The sequence below is a fragment of the Pyrgilauda ruficollis genome, unplaced genomic scaffold (assembly GCF_017590135.1).
Source record: "Pyrgilauda ruficollis isolate IOZ18807 unplaced genomic scaffold, ASM1759013v1 scaffold155, whole genome shotgun sequence".
NCBI lineage: Eukaryota > Metazoa > Chordata > Aves > Passeriformes > Passeridae > Pyrgilauda > Pyrgilauda ruficollis.
Window position 1 is genome coordinate 867,589 of NW_024514210.1, and position 24,823 is coordinate 892,411.

Here is a 24,823-nt window from a genome sequence, read left to right on the forward strand (position 1 = left end):
AAAGCTTTAAGTAAGCCATGCAGATAAACCAACTCAATTAATAGGGAAGTAACAGTACTGGCATATTTTCATTTCACATTTTATTAATAGATGTGCAGAAAAGACAAAACATAACTACTGAAGGGGAAGACAACACAAAAATGCATCAGTTAATTCTTTCCGGTAAATTATACTGAAGAAAAAAAGGAAACCATCTGGGATTTCAGCTAAGAAAACTACTAAGAAATGTAGTGTACCCTGCTGGTTTCAGAATGGTTGAAAACTGTATTTGAAAGGGCAGGTAGTTGCAAATGTAAACACTAATATTGGCTGAGATGAGAAAAAGGTTAAGAAAAAAAACAGAATACAAAGATCAGGTAAACATTTTTCCCACAACTTCTTAAATAGGTTAAAAAAAAAAAAAAAAAAAACAAAACCAAAAAAAAAAACAAAAAAAACCCAAAAAAAAAAAACCCAAAAAAACCCCACCTAAACATAATATCCTCATTTCAGTTTATATCTCAAAAAATGAAACCAGCAAGTCAACAAGCAATGACACTGCACAGGACAGTGGGGAAGAGAAATTAGTTTGATTATGTTCAGAGCTCTCAAAATAGGTTGCTTTTTGTCTAAAAAGGTTAACATGAGATAATGAATCTTACAACACCAATCTTGAAAATACAACTCACTGGAGAGTGTACAGTGAACAGTGAAGACAGTCAAAAATACAAGGGAAATCCTGAAAGATGCAGTATCATTTCAAACCAAGTCAGCACAGCCAGTGTTGCCATACTCTGTTCCTTCATGCCCCCAACAGCCCCTCAAAGCTGGAGACTGATGTTCCTGGCCCAGTGTGGCCTTGAGACTAGTCTTGCATTGAGTGCCAGAGGCCCATTTGCCAACACTGGCATCACCCTCCCAGGGCTGGTGTGAAGCTGGGGGGGGGGGGGGGGGGGGGGGGGGGGGGGGGGGGGGGGCACTGCTGTCTCCAAAAAGCACCAGGAGTTGTTAGTCCTTGATGGAAGGATGACCTGAAGGAGCCTTTGTGGGACACTTCAGGAGGGTTCCAGCTGCCTCCCCAGGTAAAAAGCAAGCAGGAGGGCAGACCATCACAGAACACACTGGGGACAAGGTATTACCACTTGGGCTGCCTTCATTCTGCTGAGGGCACACTAGCATAAGCTGGGGCAGAGGGACAGAGACTGTCCTTGCTGCAGCAAACCCCAGCCAAGCAACATTCTGATAACTTCAAACAGAGCCCCACAGGCCTTCCCCTCCTCTCCCTCCAGGCAACACACTTTAAGCTTGCTCACTCTCATCTTGCTCTTTGCTTCCCACCAAGCTGATCACAGACCAAAGTTTACTCCCACCAAAGTACCTCTTGAGGGACTGCAGCTGGTGATGTATCATTAAAACCACCAAGCTATACCAAATGCCTGAGCCTGCAGTTCTTATCAGGGTGACTACATCTTGTGAGAACAGAGGGTCTTGTCCAAGCAGGGCCAGCACCTCTGATCTGCTCCCGGGACTGCCAGGGCTCAGCGCAGAAGGGCAGAGCTGGCTGCCAATCCATGTGAAAGGTGAATTCAGGGCACTGCACTACAGCTGAACAAGAGCACACTGCAATGGGGTGAGGGTGCTGAGGGCCCTAAGCTCTTCCAAGAGATCCCAAAATCATGCAGGAGACTGAGCTCAGGGCACCAGCTGAAGCATACTCCTAAATAAGCTGCCAAACCCTGATTGCTGGCTTTCTTTTTCAGCCTGAAAGCACTGTGTGCCCTTCTCTTTGTGGGGCTGCACACATCCACCTGTGCCCCAGCCAGCCAGGCAGGAGAGAGCCCAGCACCCATCCATCTCTCTGCCCTATGTCCCAGAAGCCACTGCAGGCACAGGAACAGCCTGGCTGTCCCAGGGAGCTTTATCTTCTGCCAACCCCACAGAGCTACAGCAGAGCTGCATTTACCAGCAGGTGACCTACATAAGCAACAGAAAGAAGGCTCAGGCCAGCACTGGACTTGGGCTGCAGGAAGCAAGGGCTACTAGCAAGCACTGAAGAAGACTCTCCCACTGCCAAAAAGAAGTTCAGGATGAATGCTGGCCCACTGGGCAGTGGGATACACTTCTGTTTTCCTCCCTCAGTAGAGGGGCAGCTGACAGCAGATCCCAGAAGAATGGCTAAATGAAACTTTTTCAACCCAAACCTAGTCTGAAAAAAATAATGCAACCCAGGGCTCAATTGTACAGACGTGAAGTGTTAAGTGTTTATTTTAGGGTTCATATCACAAGCCTTTTTCAGAGACAAAGCTGATTGTGCCCTCTGGGGATCCGGGGGCCAGCTATTTCCTAATTTGATCAGGCTAAACAGATTCCTGTACCTTTCAGTAACATCCCATTAAGCTCAACACACAGTAGCTTTACACTTTCCACCCCACACCTTATAAAGGAAAAGCCACCACTAAAAGGCTAAACAAATGTACACACGCTATTATTATAAATGGAGCAGCTAAACCCTGTCAATTTGCTTTGTGTGGATTTTTTTCTTCCCAGTAAATGCAGTACTTGAGCTCCTGAAAATTCATCTTCCAATGGGTTTGTTCCAGCTTTAAATACATTAAACATCTCAATGCAAGACTGTATTTAATTCAAGAATCTAAACACGAGCAAACCTGTTTTGCTGTGAGCATTTTGTAGAGAAGTGAAAAGGGGAGTTTCTTTTTTAAAAAGAAATTGTAATACAGTGATGAAAGGGTTAAGAATGCAAGAATTCAGACATTCTGTGGAGGGTCTCTAAGAGGTCCATAAAAAAGGAGCAAACAGATCCATACAACAGAAGACAGCAGGAGACAGTTTTTTGATCCCCCCTCCCACCACTACTTTTTTGCTGGACTGCTGCTAGGTTACCACTGCTCCCTTCTGGCCTGAGTTGACAGGGCAGTACAGGGGCATAGAGGGAGCAGGTCACGACTCCTCATTGCCAGAATCATCATCATCGTAACAGTCGGCATCCTCCTCCTCCTCGTCTTCATCGTCAATATCATCATCATACAAGTCGTCATAAAGCAAATCTGAACTGTTGTCATTGGAAGGCACTTTAGTTTTGATGCAGTACTCTGCCAGTGTAGTGGGGACCTTCACACCATCCTTCTCTGCCTCAGCTTTGGTAGCCAAAACCTGTTTCCTGTGGGGAGAGGGACACACCAGGAATGTGAGCAGGGCTGTGTGCCAGTGGCTCAGCTCCCCACCCTCCTCGCCAGGCCCTGTCCAGCCCTCCTGGCAGCTGGGGAAGGGAGCTGAGGTTTGCAGGAGGCACCACAAACAGCACTGGAAACAGATTTGGGTCCTGCAGCCTCAGGCCTGGAAGCATGCCAAGGGGGTTTGCAGCACACACGCTCTCAGCAACACATGAAATCAGTTACTCCACAGGCTCTGCACTAGAAACCTACCAGAGGCCAAAGCAAATTCCATTTGCTACTGTAGGGACGGTCAGGGATTTCCTAGGATGATTTATTGACTCTGCTGTTGACTACGCTCCCACAGCATGCTCAAAACTGCAACTCCCACAAGCCTTTGGCAGCTCTCAGCTCCCACTGGAGGGTCAGAGCAGCTGGGGCACATGGCAGCACCCCAGGACACAGCCTGGGGCTCACAGAAGCCAAGTGTTTTCCATAACCCCGAGCCAGGCCTGGCTGCTGCATCCCAGTGCAGGGAGAAGCAGCTGGCAGCCTGTCCTCTCACCCACCCAGGGCACATCAGTCTGCCCTTCCCTGTGGGGAGTGCACCCAGCTCTGCTGGAGCCGAGGGAGCTGGAGGATTCTCTGCACAGGCAGAGCCCCGCTGGCTCCACCCAGCTGGCACAGACAATGCAGATGTGGCCTCGTGCCAGCAGTCCTGCTCCAGGCTGGGCTGTCCCTCCACAGCAGCCCCGGCCCACGCTCACATCATCCCCTGCAGCTCCTGATGAACCGTGCACTTCTCCAAGGGCAGGACTGACCAGTGGTTCCAGCTAATCCAACCCATCTCTGCAAGCCCTTGACAAATCCTGCTGATGCTCCTTTGAATTGGAGGGACAAGATTATGATTCATGCATGCATTAAGAACAGAAATTAGTAGGATGCAGTCAGTTTGCATCACATCCCAAGCAATGCAGGGCTTAAAGACAAGCAGGGACTTAGACTGGGATTTACTAGTAGCCAGTAGGTTTTGCAGAGCATCATGACAGATTAGTCTGAAAAAAGAACAATTTAAAGACAAATCAGCCCAGTCCTCCTGCCCCAGAAGTTTGCACTGCTTCTGTGTGCTGAAAATTCTGGAGGGACCTGAAGCACGGACTTAGAATAAGACACTGAAATTAATTTCCAAATTACATTCTGCTGTGAGAAGCTGGTTTTAGCAAATTCTGGAAGCAGCCTGTTTGACAGGATTCAAAGCAAAATGCTGGTAGCCCACCCAGCATCACGACTGGCAAAGCTTACCTTATGATTTCGGCGTACTCCTTGTCTTTTCCTTTACTGTCCCTCCATTTCCTGAACATGACTGACGCATCCACATTGGCTGGGGGAGGACACAGCAACATGAGCAGGGCCATGTGCTGGCAGCAGTGTGGCTCAACTCCCCACCTCCCAACCAGCCCCTGCCCAGCCCTCCTGGCAGCTTAGTCAGGAGAGCTGATGTTTGGCTGAAGCACCACAAGCATCACTAGAAACAGATTTAGTTCCTGCAGCCCCAGGCTTGGGAGCACTCCAAGGGTGTTTGCAGCACACACACTCTCAGCAACATATGAAATAAATTATTCTACAGGACTCTGCATTAGAGATCTGCCAGAACTCAAAGCAAATTCCATTACATTTTTTACAGAAGGGATAGTCACAGATTTCCTAAGATGACTTAGGAAATGCCATCCAGAGATGCTATCCACAGCCACCCTCCACCACTGATGACTCTACCCCAACATGGTCAAAACTCATTCCCACAAGCATTTGTCAGCTCTGAGCTCCCACTGGAGGGTAAGAGCATGTGGCTGCACTCTGAGATGCAGCTGTAACCCCAACACTGACCAAGGATAGCAGGAAACAAGTGTTTCCCTTTGCTCCAGGATGGGCTCTGGCTGGTGCCTCTCAGCAGTACTTGAGCTGCGAACTGTTGCTGCCTCCCATCAGGGAGAGGAGCAGATGGCAGCCTGTTCCTTTACTCCCACCCACATGCTGTCTGCCATACTCTGTTTATGGAGTACATCCAGCTGAAGCCAATGCAGCTGGAGGGGACTAAAATAGCCTTCCAGCAAGGCTCTTTGCACAGCCCAGGACAGTGACTGACTGCCCTGCATAGCTCCAACCAGGGGTATATCCAGCTAGCAGTCAAGGTATATGTGGTCACGCCCCAGGCAAGCGTGACAGCAGTCCCACTGCAGTATGGGCTGCCCATTTCCACTCCACAGCAATCTTGGCTCAAGTTTACATCACCTCCCTACAGTACCTGATGAACCATGAATTTCTCAGAAAAAGGCAGTCAAGACTAAACAGCGCTTCCAACTAATCAAACCCAGCTGTGCAAGCACTTGCCAAATCCTACTGATATTCCTTCAAATTGGAGGGACAATATTATGATTCATGAGTGCATTAAGCACAGAATTAGTAGCATGAAGGCAGTTTGAATCACATCTCAAGCAATGCAAGCAGTCCTCAAAGGTACACAGGGACTTAGACTAGAATTTACTAGCAGCCAATAGGTTTTGCAGAGCATTGTGCCAGATTATTCTGAAAAAGAACAATACAAAGACAGATGTTTGCACCATTTCTGTCCAGAAGAATGAACTTGGAATAAAGCTGTAAACTTAATTTTGAAAGAAGCAACCACAGCAAGAAGCTGGTTTCAGCAAATTCTGAAATCATCCTGTTTCATAGGATTCAAAGCAGGAGGCCAGTAGCACAGCATCACACACAGCAAAGCTTACCTTATGATTTCAGCATACTCCTTGTCTTTTCCTTTACTGTCCCTCCATTTCCTGAACATGACTGATGCATCCACGTTGGCAGGAGAGAATGTGTTGGGCTCATTAAGCAAAGAGATTACACTCAGTAAGATAGTCCTGAAACAGGTAATCACAACAGCAGAGTCAGAGCTAACGCATTCACGGATTCTGGATGTAAAAATGTACTCAGCCCTGCGGGGGGTAGGGTTTTGTGGACATCTTTCCATAACTGCCTCTGAAGCCTTCAAATAAAGATCCCCCTTTATATTACCTCCTTACTAAAATTATCTTGAGTTTCATTCCCAGGTTGGGAAAAAGGCAACAGGACAATAGTTGAAGTAAGAGCAAATACTTATGAACTTCAGACCTTGGTGATCAGCATAGGGAAGACAACACAATACAAACCTCAAAGACCTAATCTGATGACAGACTATCATGTCTGTACACATTTGTGACAGGGCAGCAGGTAACGTTTGCATCAGACCAGAATTCAGTTTATCCATACCACCCATAGATGGTGCAGGGTTGAAAACCTGCTTAGTGAGCCTGTTCTTCATGACATTCAGCCTCACAGCAGAAAGCCAGGCTCTTTGTTTATCCTGACTGATACAACCCAAGGCCATCAGATGAGGCTGCATTGCCTTCCCTACCCCACAGTGTATTAAGAGGTTGGAGCTGTGGCCAGGTCTCCCTTCTCCTCAGCCTGTGTGCCAAGACTGCTGTAGCAGTACTTGAAAAATACCTGCACTGTCTTCCCTTTGCTGTACTCAACACTCAGGCAAGCTGAAAAGGGCCCAGCAAGATTGAACTGCTGGTACTCAGCAAAGCCAGCATAAGCCAGTCATGTAACCCCTGGCAGACAGACAGCCTTCCTGGATTTCTAGCAGCAGCCCAGAGCTAGCCAGCTGCCCTGCTCTGCTGGCATTTATCAGGCACAAACACCACCTCCCTCTGCTGGCCAGACCCTTTTGCATTTCCTACAACTCTGCACTTCAGAGATTCAGCCCTTTGTTCCTCACATAGTGTCACAACCAGCACAAAACAACAGCAAATCCCATCAGGCAGCTCTACACACCTGGCCACCTGGCTGTAGCTACCACTGCAATAGCTTCCTGTGTCTGAGGTGGTCCTGCTTTGAGCAACTTTTAATTTAAATGGAAGGGAAGAACAAGAGACAAGGAAATAAATCTTGAAATATAGCAGTACATAACAACTGCTTTGCAGAACATGATTAAAGGAGACTACAGCCCCAACTCTACTTGAATTTATTTAGAGGCATATTCAGAGAAATGCATGCTGAGCATATCTACAAGCATATTGTTATAAATGACAATATAGTATTGGCTTTCACATTTATGTATTAGCTTTTGCATATTATTAATCATAAAGATTTTGATATGGTACAATTTATATTTCCTTTTAACTGCTTTTTGGTATAGCATAATCTGTCAGTTTAAGTATGCACCATATAGCTTATATAAATAGTAGTGTGATAAATATATCTTAGACAGTAGCATAATATTAAAATAGAGACTATGTGATGTTAAAATGCTTTTTCACGTAACTAAGAATGGTGTAAGATAATTAGGTGGTTCCCCACATTTTGTGGACTATCTTATCTGAAGGATAAGATAACAGGGACAAAAAGCAGAACACCAAGAGAAGAATTTATTGACTCTTTGTTATCAAGGAGTGTAAAAACAGCAGGATGGAATCACAAGAAGAAATAAAATATATTGATTTAATCTACAAGATGGCATGAAGACAAGTCAAAGGTTAAAACCAAGCAAAAGAATTCCTGGAACATCTAAACTCCCAGGAATGTTTGAATAATGTATAAACTCTCATGAATATGCATGTACCCCCTGTAATGTAACAATATAGAAAAACATCGTTTTAAGCTACAGGTATGTTTTTTGGCCAATTGCCAAAACCACCCCAGTGCTGGATATTTGTCCCTTTTTATCCCTTATTAAACTTTTAATAATCTCAAAGAGTAAGCTCAGTTTTTCACAAAATCATTTATCTGGGATACAATTCAAGGAAATGTTTGGCCATTTGGATGAAGACTTTATAGGAAGGTGTTCTGGATTGACTTTGGCACAGTGCCAGTGCTCTTATGAAAGGTGTATTTCTAAAATGGTTACTGTGAGATGTGACCCGGGAACAGAACAAAGCAGGCTCTAATTTAGGAATGGAGGGAAAAGACAACACTTTATTAATCTACAACATAAAAACAGAAGGGAAAAAAACATACATAATAATATACAATGGAACATTTCTAAAACACTTTTCCTCCCCCCACCCCTCTAACACTCAAATTTCTTCTAGCATTCAATTTTTAGTCTAATACCTTTCTTCACACAAGCTCTCCCTAGTTCATCAGGAGAGAGGAGTCTCCCTCTTGCACCATGGGCCTCTCCAGGAAACACAGTGGAACTTCCTGTGTTTCTATGTCACACGTGGCAGTCGCCCGGAGAGAATCTGTCGTGGTGACCATCTTCTTTCTATGTCCAGTGCTCTCACCACTGTCCATGGATTCAAACTGTTCTTTAAGTCTTTTTAAGAATGTATTGCTCAGTTCTAAGAAGTGGCCGCTTTACCATTTGGGACACCTGTCCCCCCCATATTCACTCCCCTGGGGCCTGGGGCTCAGGAACAGAGATCCTTCGCTGAAGGCAGAGGGCTCCACTACACCCTTCTCCTCAGTCTCTGTTCCCTCTACTTCTCCTCAAGACCTTGTCACTCCTGGCTTCCGGCCAACCGCCTCCCCCAAAGTGCAGTCTCTGTATTATCAGAAGAAATTGGTTTCGTCTCGTGGCTATGTAAGAGAAAAGTCCAGCTAAAGCTACTCCAATCATCTCCTCTATCTAGGGCACTCTCATCTGCTGACATTTCTTCACCTACTCAAATCTTCTTTTTCGTTCCTATCCTCCGTCCCCTCTCAGTTCTCAACTGGGCAGGATCAGTGTTTTTTACAGCTTTTAAAGGTTGAAAAAAGGTTAAAAGCTCAGCCCAGTCTGCTGGCAGCTGGACACCTTGCCTCCCCCTTTCTCCTCCTGGCCGTGGTGCCGGCATGAGATATCAAATTTCAAGCCAGCACAGTCTCTATCATTCTCTCCTAGGGGGGCTGCCTAAACTATCTCAGGTCTCCTCCACCCCTGCCTCTCACAGAGGCTCCGGCCTCCCTTCTCTCAGACCACATGGCCTCCCCCACCCAGATGCAGCTAGGCAAGGAAGAGGTCAGATCAGCTCACCTGCCGGACTCTAAAGAAGAAATCTCTGAGAATGCTCTGCTTTTAACTTCTGTGTATTCTCAGAGGCGTATCCAAGTCCTCAGTGGCCACACCAGGTGCTAATTTCAAATCTAGCCACTGATTAGTTTGACTATAACTTTCTCAGAAACTCACTTCCTAGTTAAATCACGACAGAAGGTTTTGAAACTAAACCCTTGCATCTGGCCAGACTGTTCAGCATAGCTATCAGGAGAGTCCTATACAATTTACTTTCCAAATAATATAATTCAGTAGGAAATAGAACAGCAGCTCTGGAAAAAGCTGTCTGGTCAGACTGGAATGTTGGGCAGAAAATAAACCATCTTTTACTTCAATTCAAGAATTCATTTAAAAGCCTTTGAATTCTCAGCAATCAGGCTGCAAAGCCAGCATGTCAGCTTCAGCATCATTACTATAAAGCAAGCAAAATATAGAGAAAGCCAAGGACAGGAATTCACATCTGGATTTAGCACCCACTCTACCACACTCTATCTACTGTCTATTAGAGGTGAGACACTGTGCACTTTTCATTTCTGACCAGCACATTAGATCAGCTCCATCACTGCTGATATCCTTAAAAGCTGGCCATTCTCCTTAACTCAAACCCTGCTGCTGTGGGTAAGCAAGGTGAACAAAGTATAATAACAGGAAGGGATCCCAGAACAGGGGATCTGACAGGACAGAAACCACAAAAAAGTTCCACCATGTGTGACTGAAAACATCCTCAGCATCACATACAAACTGCACCAGATTGGATACAGACTGACCCTCTCCAGTTTAGTTATGGATCTGTTTCTCCCTTAGGTGAGGTTCTAGCATGTTGTTTCATACAAATTGTTTGCATGAAGAGTGGGTATTTAAAGCCCACCTTTGCTTTCTTACATCCCCCACCCCATTCTGGGGAACAGTGTGCTCATCAGCTGCCATATCTCTTTGGTTTGTGTTTACAGTGCTGTTGTCTTCAGAGTGAGTGCCTGTCCTGGTTTAGGAATGGTATTCCCCAATTTAGTACTCCCACTAAAAAGACCATGACCTGCAGTTGGCTGCCTCCCCCCTTCAATGGGAGGCACAAAAGATCACGGGTTGAGATAAAAACAATTTACTGGAAACAGCAATGAGATTAGAAAACAACAATAACAACAACAATATAAATATAAATAACAAAAGTGTACAAAAGGGAGGGTGATCCACATGCAAAAATGCTCACCATGAATCCTGGGGAACAAGGAAGAAATGGTGGGCAGGTTTCGCCCTCCTGCCACACAACAATTTTCTCCACTGGAAGCCCCACCCTTCCCAGAAGCCAGAGAGAACCCTAATCCCACGCTGGCAATGATGTGAGGTGGTATAAAATAACCTCCTAGCCCTGCCCACACAGGTCCAGGCTCCACCCCCTCATGGCTACTGCAAAAAAATTAACTCTGTCCTGGCTGGAACCAAGACAGTTCCTCTACATGCCTTTATCAGCAAAGAGAAGCCAGTAGAGGCTCAAGGAATCAGAACTGCTAACTGCATTTTTTTCTCTCCATGTATCAACAAAAGTATCCAACTTAGACTGTACTGAAAGTTATGTTACATCTGAACAGTTTCTGCAAACAGCTCAATGCACTAAAGCAGCCAAAAAAAGCCAACAAAATGTTGCCACATTATATCACAGTACAAGCTGGCTTGTACTGGGCAATTAATTTGGCTACCCAGCCAGCTCCATAAAATCAGCCTCTGTGTTGAAAGACAGGAACCTCAACCAATTACATTTCATCCTAAGCTGCAGGCATGTCACTGGTCCAGGATCTGGGGGGCGTAAAAGATCAGACCAATGGCTGTCTAGACCCAGGAGTTTTGAACTCCCTATAAAAGAAAGCTCTGAACAATAAAACACAGTTTGCTGATGACCCACTGGTGTTGTGTCGTGTGTCTGTCTGACCCTATGTTAACAACAAAAATGGGTATCCTCAGAAAACAAAGCAATAATATGATGAGGCATCACATATCAGCACAAGATACAGATATACCAACATCTTGAATATTGTGCTTAATTCTGGCCTGTGCACCTTAAAAGACACAGTGAGGCCAGGCAAGATGGAGAAAGGTAACTAAAATTTATCAAAGAGCCTCAACCCCTAAGCCCTGCAACCACTTCCTCAGCTTTATGGGACATAAGAAAAGCAATACATTCTGCCATACAGATCACAACTGCATTCCTTCACCTCTTGATGGAAGTTTTCTATATTTACTTATGCCAGCCTCATCTAGCTCCAAGTGATGGGAAAGTCCATATTGACTGTGTTTAGAAAGAAATATTGAGCATGCTTGAAACCATTAGGTGGAGAGATGCACAAGTGCTCTCAAAGTTAAAGAGTTACATTCCTCACTCCAGTCACTTCAACCACAGTCATCTGTAGTAAGCGGATTTACAAAATTCAGCAGCTGAAGAGAAGCCCTAGGTTACACAGGCAGCAGGCTAACAGTGAAGGACAAGTTTTATTTCTGCTTGCTGATACAGCTGAGGAATGTTTTCTCTCCAAATATCACTGTTAAGACGAACATGTTCCAAGAGTAAGCACCAAAAACTGCACCATGGTAAGGGAGAGCAGAAATCAGAGAACTAGTACCATAAGAAGTTTCATGTCAATATTTAGGGTTGTATATTGTGAAATACTCAAAATGTGTGTGCATTATAAGCAACTAATGCCCAAAGCTGCTTTCTAACTATGAGCTGAAGCTTGTCACATAGTCCTAACCATATCAGATGTATGAAAAAAAACAGTTTAATAGCCATCTGAGAAGAGAGACAGGTGAATGTAGCTTAGCAATATAACAAGACAGTATTTAAGCCTATTTTTCCTTTTTAAAAGTCTGAACTAGAATGTGTATTTGGTACAGATGGATTGGATAACCTTTACCTCAAGCTCTAAGGATCAGATTCCCAACCCTTCATGACTTCATGCAGCTAAGATACACAATTTCTCTTGGGCCCTTTTAACCCTCAAGTAGCATGCTCCAGGAGGAACATCAGCCATTATAATTTGCTGACTGCTACAATTCCTAGTCTCCTGCTATGTTAGCTCTAGTTCAGTGTTGGAACCCAGGACATCCCTCTGGGTGCCCTGGATGACACATGCCCCTGGCAGGGGGCTCAGGAGTCCTGGCAGGAAGCCAAAGACACTTGGGATTTCGATTTTAACCCATGGAGCAAATTACCAACCTTGTATGAAGAATCACAAGTCACAGAAGTTTAAGTAACATAATAGTAGTTGTCACAGCTTGAAAAGTAGAATTTTGGGATTTTTAGAACAGGGGTTTGGAGTCCCAAGATGGAGGAATTTGGGCGTTCCCTGTCCTTCTTCTTTCTCCTTCCTAACCTCCATGTTCTGGGTGATGCTGGCACGTTTAGATTGGTTTAGAGACAGACTGTCTAACATAGGTGACAGGTATTGGAAAATAATGATAAACAAAGTACATGTAGTTAATAGTATAAAATGTAGACAACAGCTCAGGGGCGGGCAGTGTGCCCTTGACAGACCCACAGAGCAGACCTCTGCAGGTCTGAGAAAAAATATTTTAGATAATAGATAATAAACAAACTTGTGAACCATAGTCGAAGAATCCTGACTCTTTCTTCGACCATCGGGCTGGGAAAAAGGGACTCTTGGGTCATCCCAACAGCAGGAAACCCAAGAGTTCAGCACTTTGCAATGTATGTTACAATCATATTTCAAGGGTCAAGAATTCATTGAATCCCCCTTGTTAGATCTTTGCTTTGACAGAGGCTCCTTTCAAATGAATTTTGTGAAGCCAAGTTAGATGAAAGCTGAGTTAAACTGTCAATCTTTTTCAAATAACTGTATTCCCTCAGGTGTCCTGAGATCCTTACTGGATTTACCAGTAAATAACAGATTTCAAGTTGAGGGACCAGCATCTAATAAATCTGAGAGTAAGAATAATTCTCATATGATAAAAATCTAGAAGCAATTATTTTAACCTTATTTGGATAATAAATCAGTTTAAAATGTTAAAACAGGAAGTACCTTAGAGTTTTTTCACTACATCACTTACTACTCCAGCTGCACAGGTAAACTGCTACTTGATATGAGTTTTATCAGTTCCTTATTGGCAGTGTCTTGTAATGAGAATGAAATTCAGCTAGTGTTTAAAAAGGAAAAAAAAAGGACGGGCCAGCCCCAAATGCCTCTAATACTTAGTGATCCTTTGGGTCTTTTTGTCAGGAAGAAAGCTACCTGGCTAACCGCTCAAGATATGACACTGAAAGACAGGAGACACACAAATACTGTAAGGCAAACAGCAGACAGGATTATGAACAAAATTACTCCTACAGGGCACAAATACCCAAAAATATTATTTTCCACTAGTGGTATCTTGGAACAGTTTGAAAACCCTAACTATAGGATAAAAATGACCAGGGAAGAGCAGAAAATTTGAAATCAGTTACTTTGGGAGCATGAAACCCTGCAAACAGGACAGAATTCTCCACATTGTTAGTCCATCATCAGGACACCTCAGCATCAGCACTTTAGACAACTTGATAAGTCTGGTTCGCACCCAGTTAAGGACCTAAAGCTCCTAAAGTCTTTAATTCTATTCCAAAACTTTCCCAACACAGGGCATAGTCTTGGAGAGACATCACAGGCCTTTGAGGTCACTGTTGTACATCACAGATTCACAGTTACCTGACATTTTGGGTAGGGTTCCACCTCTCGGAGGGCAGCTCTCCACTTTGTGGGTCATCTACAGGTGGGTGAAGAATTGAAATACATACATCCCCATTCTGCAAGATAGAAACAAAAGTTGAGAATAACCTGGTTTGAGGAAGAGATTTGATGACACAACCAGGCCACCTGACCCAAATGGACCAAAGGGATATTCCATACCATATGGTGACACGTTGGTGTTCGTATGTCTGAGACTTAACACACAACAGACCTCTTTTGGTCATCAGCCAAACAGCATATTTTATTGTTTGGGGCTTGCTTTTATAGGCAATTCAAAGCTCCTGGTTCTTAAATATTCATTGGTCTAATCCCCATGCCTCCCAGACTCTGAACCAGTCAAATGCTTGTATTTTATGAGAATTGTTATTGGTTGAGACCTCTGTCAGTCAGCCTAGAGACTGGTTTATGGAACTGGGCTGGGTTTCTTATTTGTAAATGGATTATGTTCAGTACAAGTCAGCTTGTACTGCAACATCTCACCCTTTTGTCTTTACTAAAATTGTAACTTGCTCTCTGTCATCGTTTTCCAAGGGTCCTTTGCAATCAGAGTGACAGAAAACAGCATGGTTTTAATTTTCATAAATTATATATTAGTGAAGCTTTAGCATTTTGGTTCAGAGTCTGTAAGCAAGAATTCAGGTTAGCATGTTACAGGCTTAAAGTTTAGGTTACAAATAATAATTTATCTTTAAAAATGTCCTGGATTGCCAAACAAATTGTATTCTATTTGCCACCTGAGAACAAACTACTTAGCTCTTAACTATTAAAGAAAAGTCTAACTACTAGAAAAAACAATTTGTAATCAGAAACACAGTTTGTAAACACGAAAAATAATTTGTAAACAAAGTTGTAAGTTATATCTTAACTCTAAAATGAAGTTAAAAACTTTGAAACATTCAACTTTAGAACTGTAAGAAAAAACTAAACAGATAAAGCAATTTGTAAGCAAATAGAGTCTCTCTATGAACTGTTATTTCAGTAGTCCCAGATTTCTATGAGGTAGTTATTAATTGTTCTGGTTTCGCAGTTCTGTGATATCTGTTGACAGGACATTGGGTTGATGCTGTGGTTCCAAGCAGGACGTAGTTCAGGCTGGATACATCAAGTAGGTGTCTAGCATGTCCCAGAGTTCATTGAAATGCATTTATCATAGGATTATTGTACTGTTATATGATTGATTGAAAGACATTATATTACCTTAGACTTAGAGAGGGGGTGTACATTCACCCAAACTTCCCCCCCTTTTTTCTTTGTATTAATGATTAAAATTAGGATCAGAACATGGACTTTGAACAGTATTAATAAGGTACTATTACCTAGAAGGTTGCTGAGAGGTCTCTTTTTCACTATGAGGACTTGAAAGAACCCCTTCTGGACAAGGCTTTCTTGTTTATCTCAAGAGGAAAAGGGTTTAGTTTTTGTAAAGTTTGTATACTAATATATTTTTTTTTACCACCCAGGTTCATGGCTTGATCAGGCCATGACTTGGTTGGGAGAGATTTTCTGTATTTTATATTTTAAAAATAAGCTTGTATTAATATCTAATGCAAGAAATATTTAACATGAACAACTTATGAATAATTAAAGAAATATAGGCATTTAAATGTTCTAGTTACTATGGGAAAAGTGCAAGTAATATACCTTTTTTCTTTTTGTTAGAGGTTAGAAATTTGTTATTGATTTAACAGGTGACTTTTAGATTTTTTAAATGATGACAGGTGGCAAATTCTCAGTTAAAAAACTTTGCAGCTTAAATTTGCTTATGATGTTAGTAAATTAATGTTCTATGTATGCTTTAATGGATCTAGAATGTTAGGATGAGGATATTCTTTGAATCTTCCAGGTCTATCTAGAAACAATGCAAGCAGAAATACTAGGAGTACCAAGAGAAGACTCGTTAACATACATCCTAGGATCTCTTTGACACACAGTAGCCCATACCTGAGACAGAAATGTAATATTTTCTTAATAACTTTAGCAGAATTAGCTATCACAGGCTTATCAACTTTGGTTTTAGCAAATGCAAAAAACAATAATAAATATTGTACTATGAGTTCTAGGGAATATTTAGTAAACCATTGTGTGATTTTGTAACCCTTGTGTGACAACCCTTCAATATTTTTACCCTTAGTACATGTTACTAGTTTATTAGAGTTTGTGGAATATGAGAACTTTTCTGTAGTTGAAATATCAGAAGGCAGGGTGGGTGTGAAGTTTCATTGAGGTTTAAGGGGTATGAACTTGGTTTTTGTTTGCTTTTTCACTGTCCATATGTAGGGAGGTGCTGGTTTCCCACTGGACTTGATGATAGTGGCTCACTCTTAGCTGCTGTAAAATGGCTGTGCCATGTGGTGGGCACCATCTTTTCAGGATGGCTTGATTGCTATTACTCCCATGGCACCACACCCCTACACGCTTCTTTCCACTGCTTTTTGCTGGGTGGGCTCCCTGCAGGGACTTTTCCCACGCTCTGCTTCTTGATTTGGTGTCTGCAGCTCTTCTCAGATCCGTCCTTGGAGGCAGGGTCGGGGGCGGGGCCATGCCCACTGGCGGCACGGCTGTGTTCTCCGAAGGTTGGCTTGGGGACGGGGCCCTGCCCCCTGATGTAGGCTGGATCAGGGGTGTAGGTATGTCCTCCGATGGAGGCGTGGTTAAGCTCCCTGAAGTTGCTGGTGTTCCCTTGGGGCAGGGCCACCCGGTTACAGGAGACAGTCTTGGTGTTTTTATGGAGATGGGGGGTGCGGGGCTGGGGCTGAGCCAACCAGCTCTGGGCAGGGGTGGTCTTGGCGTTTCCATAGCGATGAGGGGCGTGGGCTACCCCGGCTACGGGGGGTGGGGCGGTCTCGGGAACAGCATGGGGCTAAGTCATGGTCACAGGCAGTTGTGAAATGGCGACACGGCTCGAGTCACTGTAGGAACCCTGGGGAGCAGACACGGAGCAGCATTTGCGCGGTGCCGACACAGGACGCCCCAGCGTCGCTAGAACCCTGCCGCCCCCTTCTGTCTCACTGTGTGGTGGTGTTATGAATAAAAAAGTTATCTATTTTTGTTTAAGGTTACAGAGCAATTTCAGTGGTGTCCCCCTTTGCGGGGGGGAGGGGGGGGGTGGGTGCAGGGGATGGCTCTCTCAGGAACAGTGCTGGTGGACGAGGGGAATTTAAGGTAGTTCAGCCACATGGAACAGCATGGCTGGCCATTTCTTCCAGCCACGTGCTCTGTGGGTTTGGAAAGGCACCCATTCCCCCTGAAAACCCATCTGGTGTGCTTTCCTCACCATATATTTCAGTATTTAACAGTCTTATTAAATCCAAGATAAGTCCCTGTAGCAATGTATCTGAACAACTTAGGTCTCAGTGTGCACCAGCCATACTGCTTGTAACTGTTCTTATCAGAATTTTTTGCAGGGCACTGTGGAATTCATCAAGGTTACTAAGACATAAACTGTGCTAAAATAAGAACGAAGAAGCTGAGAAACCAAATACCAGAATTGCAAGAACTAGATAACAGAGGACTGTGAAACACCTGGACTGTGACCAATCACAGATGCTGAGAAATGGAGGCAGAAAACGAGGGAGCAAGACAAAGGCACTAATCAAGAAGGGTGTACTTAGTAGTGTGTAGAATCTATAAAAGTGTGTATAATGTAAACAATGAACGGCTTCTGCTTGATCATATTGGTCAGTTGTACAGGAGTCCTGGATTTCCCACAATAAGTCTCCACGGCTTTATAACTCTTATCACATTTTCCTCTCCCTTCGAGGCTGCTCTGATGATATATTGACCAGTTCATGCCGAGGTATTAAAGTCAAAAGTAACTTTGTTAGTTGTGTCTAAACCGTGGTTCTTAGCCTGCATTATTAATGCTAATAATGCTTTTTCATCATGGTCTACATCCCATTCCTCAAGAAGAAGTTTCCATACCTTTAGTACTGGGTGGTCCTTTGTAGAAATAAAGTTTCCCATGTCTCCAGTGGGGTTTTTCTTCTATTTTCAGCTTCTCCGGTTTCTTTTTTCACACAGCCCTTTGGCTGTGACTTTTGCAGCCTTTGCTGCCACTTTTGGGCTCTCCCCGCCTCTTTCTTTCCAGCTTTTTGCTTTAGGGACAGGATCTGCAGGCTCTGCCCTGTGTCTCTCTCCACTCTACCTGTGGGCCAAAAACTTGGGCTGCTTGTCATCACACCAGGGTCACCACGTGACACATTGGTGTTCGTATGTCTGAGACTTAACACACAACAGACCTCTTTTGGTCATCAGCCAAACAGCATATTTTATTGTTTGGGGCTTGCTTTTATAGGCAATTCAAAGCTCCTGGTTCTTAAATATTCATTGGTCTAATCCCCATGCCTCCCAGACTCTGAACCAGTCAAATGCTTGTATTTTATGAGAGTTGTTATTGATTGAGACCTCTGTCAGTCAGCCTAGAGACTGATTTATGGAACTGGGCTGGGTTTCTTATTTGTAAATGGATTAATGTTCAGTACAAGTCAGCTTGTACTGCAACAATATGGCATCAATTCATATATAAAAGCTAAAGGAAGGAGGAAGAAGGGGGCCATTTGTTATTTGCAATGTTTGCCTTCTGGAGCAACCGCTACACGTGTTAAAGCCCTGCTTCCTGAGAACTGGCTGGACATCACTCACTGATGGGAAGTAGAGAATAAAATCCTTTTTTTCTTCCCCTTTGTGTGTGCACAATCTTTTGCTTTAGTTAACTGCCTTAACCTACAAGTAATTTTTCATCTTATTTTCTCTCCCCTGTCCAGCTGGGAAGGGGGAATGATAGAGTGGCTTGGTGGGCACCTGGCATCCAGCCCAGGTCAACCCACCAGTCCTTTTTGGTGGCAAACAAAGGCGGTTATATATATATTGCATGTTATAGTAGTAATTAAGTAGCAAGCTCCTGTGTGAGACATGGAGATTGTCAGCTGCACTGTTTATCTCTTTATTTTGCTGAGTTTGGGAACATGTTAATACAAATGATGGCTCTGTGCTTTGCCATGGCATTGATAGCCTTGCTGTGCTGGGGGAGTTATCTCATGGAGAAGATGAGGGAATACATCTCCCAGCATGGATTTGGGAGGGGTAGATCCTGCCTGACCAACCAGATCCCCTTTTATGACCAAGTGAACCACCTGGTGGATGAGGGGAAGGCTGTGCATGTTGTCTACCTGGACTTCAGCAAAGTCTTTGACACTGTCTCCCACAGCATACTCCTGGAAAAGCTGGCAGCCCATGGCTTGGACAAGTGCACCCTTTGCTGGGTTAAGAAATGGCTGGATGGCCGGGCCCAGAGAGTGGTGGGGAATGGTGCTGCATCCAGCTGGCGGCCAGTCACTAGTGGTGTTCCCCAGGGATCAGTATTGGACCCAGTCCTGTTTAGTATCTTTACTGATTCTCTGGATGATGGGATCAAGTCTACCATTAGCAAATTTGCAGATGACACCAGGTTGGTGGGGGGACGGTCAATCTGCTGGAAGGTAGGAGAGCTCTGCAGAGGGACCTGGACAGGCTGGATAGATGGGCCGAATCCAGCAATATGAGGTTTAACAAGACCAAGTGCTGGGTCCTGCTCTTTGGTCTCACCAACCCCATGCAGAACTACAGGTTGGGGACAGAGTGGCTGGACAGTGGCAAGGCAGATGGGGACATGGGGGTACTGATTGACAGCCGACTGAACATGAGCCAGCAGTGTGCCCACATGGCCAAGAAGGCCAATGGCATCCTGGCCTGTATCAGGGATAGTGTGGCCAACAGGACCAGGGAAGTCATTCTTCCCCTGTACTTGGCACTGGTTAGACTGCACCTTGAATACTATGTCCAGTTCTGGGACCCTCAATTTATGAAGGATGTTGAGATGCTGGAGCATGTCCACAGAAGGGCAACAAGGCTAGTGGAAGGGTCTAGCACACAAGTCCTATGAGAAGCAACTGAGAGAGCTGGGATTATTTAGCCTGGAGAAAAGGAGGCTCAGGGGAGACCTTCTCACTCTCTACAATTACCTGAAAGGAGGTTGTAGCCAGGTGGGGGTTGGGCTCTGATACCAGGCAGCCAGTGACAGGACAAGAGGACACAGTCTCAAGCTGCACCAGGGGAAGTTTAGGCTAGTTATTAGGAAAAAATTCTTCACAGAAAGAGTGATTCAGCATTGGAATGGGCTGCCCAGGGAGGTAGTAGTGATGCCTTAGGATTTAGCTTTTATATTTTTCAGGTCCTGTACTGCTTTAGTGTATAACTTTAAAACTCCATAGCCTGTCAGCTACTGTTCTCCCATTTTATTCAGACAAAACAATTCCTCTCTAGGCCTGAAACTCAAGGACACCATACTGTCTCAGGCCCCGAAAAGTATAAAGAAAAGTGAGTTGAGGGGAGGAGCAAACTGGGGGTATATGACTTCATTACCTGAAGCTGTAATTGGAGGATTAACCCCTCATATGTAAATGGACCAAAATTATATCTGTCTGGAAAACTCGTGACCATTGTCCATCTTGGGTGTAGCCTGTTGGAAGCTTTGACTGCCCAAGGTGTACCTATTGAAGGCCTTTAATAAATACCCACTTTTATTCTCTTAATCTTGTCTAGTCCCTGTTCCAGGTAACCACTTCAAGGCATCAGTGGAGTCACCATCCCTGGAGGTGTTTAAGAAAAGACTGGATGTGGCACTTAGTGCCATGGTCTACTTGACAAGGTGGTGTTAGGTCATAGGTTGGACTCAATGATCCCAAAGGTCTTTTCCAACCTAGCTGATTCTGTGTGATTCTGTGATTTCCCTATCCCTACCTTGGATTAATGTGGATAGTTTTATTATGTAGGCTCCTGAGGTCCTTGTTCATTGTTATGTGATATGTTTAATACCGCTAAATAATGCTTTTAGCACATTATGGGGTTTGTGGAATCTGGTGTTGTCCTGGTGTAAGAGAGAACAAATTTTGGGTGATGCAACATTGAAATGTGCCCTGAAGCACCCGGTCCCTGGGTGGTAGGATTTGGGCAGGTTCCCAGGGTGGTCATCATCTCCCATTGCCTGGGACTTTTCACCTGAACAGGTAATCAACCCTGATAAACTGACCCATCACCTGATAGAAGGGTGCCTTACCTACCCCAATGAAAACCAGCAACTTCTCACCCTGTACTGGGGCCTAGCCTGTGCCCATTGAGCCACAATTCAGTATTCTTAGAGGACTGTAGTTGAGGCAGGAGCCCAAACTACATTTGAGGATACTATGGCTGAGACAGGGACTCAAACAACAACTACAGTAATTGCCCCAGTAATGAAAAAGGAAAAGTGGACAAAGTGAACAACACATCCATACCATCAATTAGAAAGGGAGGAAGAGGAGGAGGAAGAATCAGGAAAGGAAGCATCTGATCAAGAAGCCAGTCCTTCAACAAGGAAATTGGAGAAAGGAGTGAGACAATTCAAAGAGGAAACCCAAGTGACTCGGTCCCTGACCTCATCAGAACTTCGAGACTTGCAAAAACATTACAGCCACTAGCCAGGTGAATGGATTTCTGCCTGGCTGCTTCCATGCTGGGATAATGGGGCCGGCAGTCAGGACTTAGAAGGTCATGAAGCCCAACAGCTGGGATCCCTTGCTAGAGATCAGGAAATTGAAAGAGGAATTGGAAAAGGGGCAGCAATTTTCAACCTCTGGAGATGGCTCTTCTCAAGTGTGAGGGCAAGATATACATTTAAAGATCTTGTGAATTCCCGAGGGAAGTGGACCACTGCAGATGAAGATATCCAGTACTTGAGAGAATTAGCAGTGCTGGAAGTTATCTATAGTGATCTAAAAAGTGACAGGGTCTCTAAAGATCCAGAGGATGTCCCTTGAACACTGGCCATGTGGAGGAAGGTGGTTCAAGGCACCCCTGCATCATATTCTAACAGTTTGGCAGCAACATATTACTCGCAAATAGATACACCAACTGTGGAGAGAGCAGCTTCGTGTCTGAAAAACTTTGAAGAAAATCTTTGTACCTCCTCATCCCTACAGGCCAGCACTTCAGCTGTCAGGATCTGCCCAAGAGATTGGTCCTCTCCTGCCCTGGTCAGAGGGAAAGGAAGCCCTAGGCACATGACGCATGGTGCACTCTGGTTCTTCCTGTTTGACCAGGAGTTGGACATAAAGTGGGATGATGAACCCACCTTTCAGCTGGAAACCCATAGATGTGAACTGAGAGGGAAGAGAGCTGTTAAGAAGGGGTCACTCAAAATGACTGTCAGTATAGTTGCTGCAGAGACACAAGAAGGCAATCAGCGATCTCCCACATAGAAGAACGGAAATCATGTCCTTTGACCCTGGTGAGGGGACTTTTGATCTGGCATTGCAAAGGTCAGACAGTGAACACTCCAGTGAGGAACATGAATAGAGGGTCCCTGCCTTCAGCCAGGAGGAAAAAATGGATGACCGGATATATGGGACTATGTGGATTCCATGGTCTGGTACGCCAGATTCACAGAAGTATAATGCTTTGGTAGACATTAGTGCACAGTGTGCACTGGTGCCATCAGCATATAGAGCCACAGAACCCATCTGGATCTCTGGAGTGACAGAAGGATGTGAAGAATTGTCTGTATTAGAGGCTGAGGTGAGTGGGTGTCGCAGGTTAAGAAGGAAGTGAGTTTTTTGGGAGGTTGTGGTCAAACCAATCAGTGCTTGGATTTGAATGTTGGCACCTGGTTTGACCACTGAAGGTATGGACCTCCTCTGAGAACACAGGGGGTTAAAAGCAAGAACTCCCAGGAGAACTCTCTCTTGGTCTGGTCAGTGAAGGAAGTCAGACCTCCCCTGCCCAGCTAGGGCTGGGTGGGGGAGGGGAAGCCATGCGGCCGAGTGAGGTAGGCCAGAGCCTTGGGCAGAGGAGGGGGGTGAAGGCTCTGCAAGATGGAAGGGTGGAAGAGCCCTGAGAAGCATCGCCCCCCCCCCCCCCCCCCCCGCGCGGGGGAGAAACAACGTAAAAATTGGGAATAGAAACTGCCGGGAATCGAAACTGCTGAGAAAGCTGTGTGTACCCCTATAAATACCTGTAAGCCTCAACCATCGGTGTGCAGTTGGAGGGAAAACTTCCCCCACTGTACCCAGCGCTGTTTTGCTCATACTTTACCATATTAATAAATAAATTGATTGTTGCTTGAATATTGGCCTAGTCAAGCTTCTTATTCATAACAGAGGGAAGAAGTCATGAGGGCAGATGTTCTCTGGGCAGTGCCATGAGTGACATGGAAACACAAGAGGTTTCAATTGTGTTTCCGGGGGAAGCCTATGGTGCAAGGGGGGACTCCTCTCTCCCTGATGGACTTGAGAGTCGATTATCTAAGGGGTGGTGATGGACTGAAAGTTGACTATCTGAGAGATGGTGACGGGGTGGATATCTATGGTGTTATTTCATGCTGTGGAGGAAATGGGGGGAGGAGGAGGAATGTATTTGGAGGGTTTTCATTTAGTGCTGTGTCTGTTCCTTTTTAGATATTGTAATTAATAAAGTTTGTTTCCTTTACTCCTGAGTTGGAGCCTGCTTTGCTCTGTTCCTGATCACATCTCACAGAGGTCACTAGGGAAAGTATATTTTCATGGGGGCGCTGGCATTGTGCCAGCCTCAAACCATGACAGTGGGAAAAGCATTCTATTGTGACTGGCCCAGAGGCCCCTTGTATCTTTGGCATCAACTGCCTCAGGAGAGGGTACTTCAAGGATCCAAAGGGGTACTGATGGGCTTTTGGTGTAGCCACTGTGAATACAGAGAAGATCAAACAGTTATCCACCCTGCCTGACCTCTCAGAATATCCCTTCATTGTGGAAGTGCTGTGAGTTGAAGACCACCAGGTACCAATTGTTGCCAGGACTGTTGCACTGGTGGCAATATCGCACCATCTGAGACTCCCTGGTTCCCATCCATGATCTGAATCATCAACTGGAGAGCTGAGGAGTGATCAGCAGAACTCACTCACCTTTTAATAGTCCCATATGGCCAGTGCAAAAGTCTGATGGAGGGTGGAGGTTAACAGTAGACTATCGTGGCCTGAATGAAATAACACCACCACTGAGTGCTACTGTAGTAGACATGTTAGAGTCCCAATATGAACTGGAGTTGAAGGCAGTCAAGTGGTGTGCTGCAACTGACATTGATGATGCATTTTCCTTAACTCCTTTGGCAGCAGAGTGCAGACAACAGTTTGCTTTCATGTGGAAGGGTGTCAAATACACCTAGACTCAACTGCCCCAGGGATGGAAACATGGCCCTACCGTCTGTCATGGATGGATCCAGTCTGCCCTGGAAATGAATGATGCCCCTGAACGTCTACAATATATTGACAACATAATTGTATGGGGCAAGAAGGCAGAAGAAGTATTTGATAAGGGAAAAGAATAATTTAGATTCTTCTGAAAGCTGAGTTTGCCATAAAGAAAAACAAGGTCAAGGGACCTGCAAAGAAGATTCAGTTCTTGGGAATAAAATGACACTATGAACACCATCATGACCCTATGGATGTGGTCAACAAGATAGCAACTATGTCTCCACCAACTAACAAGAAGGAAACACAAGCTTTCCTAGGCCTTGTGGGGTTCCTGAGAATGCACATTCCAGGTTATACCTGGAAGATGAACCATTTTGAGTGGGGCCTTGAACAACAACAAGCCTTTGAGCAGATAAAACAGAATAGCTTGAGCAGTAGCTCTTGGGCCTGTTCAGACAGGACCAGCCATGCAAAATATACTCTACACTGCAGCTGGGGAACATGGTCCCACCTGCAGCCTCTGGCAAAGAACATCAGGAGAAACCTGAGGTTGACCATTATGGTTTTGGAGCTGGAGTTATCAATGATCAGAAGCTCACTATACTCCAACTGAAAAAGAGATATTAGCAGCCTA

The 24,823-nt window shown here is 44.7% G+C and overlaps 1 protein-coding gene across 2 annotated transcripts in view; it reads right to left on the minus strand.

Annotated features, from left to right (window-relative positions):
* Positions 1 to 2,599: 2,599 nt before the first annotated feature.
* The window catches only part of UBE2R2 (ubiquitin conjugating enzyme E2 R2), a 29,640-nt gene continuing 7,416 nt past the window's right edge, over positions 2,600 to 24,823 (minus strand). Inside the window, exons 2-5 of one of the 2 annotated variants that reach the window (XM_041461838.1) lie at positions 13,911 to 14,008; positions 6,015 to 6,064; positions 4,452 to 4,536; positions 2,600 to 3,157 (exon numbers count right to left, since the gene is read on the minus strand). In XM_041461838.1, coding sequence (XP_041317772.1) covers positions 2,938 to 3,157; positions 4,452 to 4,536; positions 6,015 to 6,064; positions 13,911 to 14,008 — 453 coding nt within the window. In that variant the 3' untranslated portion in view covers positions 2,600 to 2,937. Of the gene's footprint in view, positions 3,158 to 4,451; positions 4,537 to 5,929; positions 6,065 to 13,910; positions 14,009 to 24,823 lie in introns of both variants that reach the window. The other variant, XM_041461837.1, reaches the window with a different exon arrangement.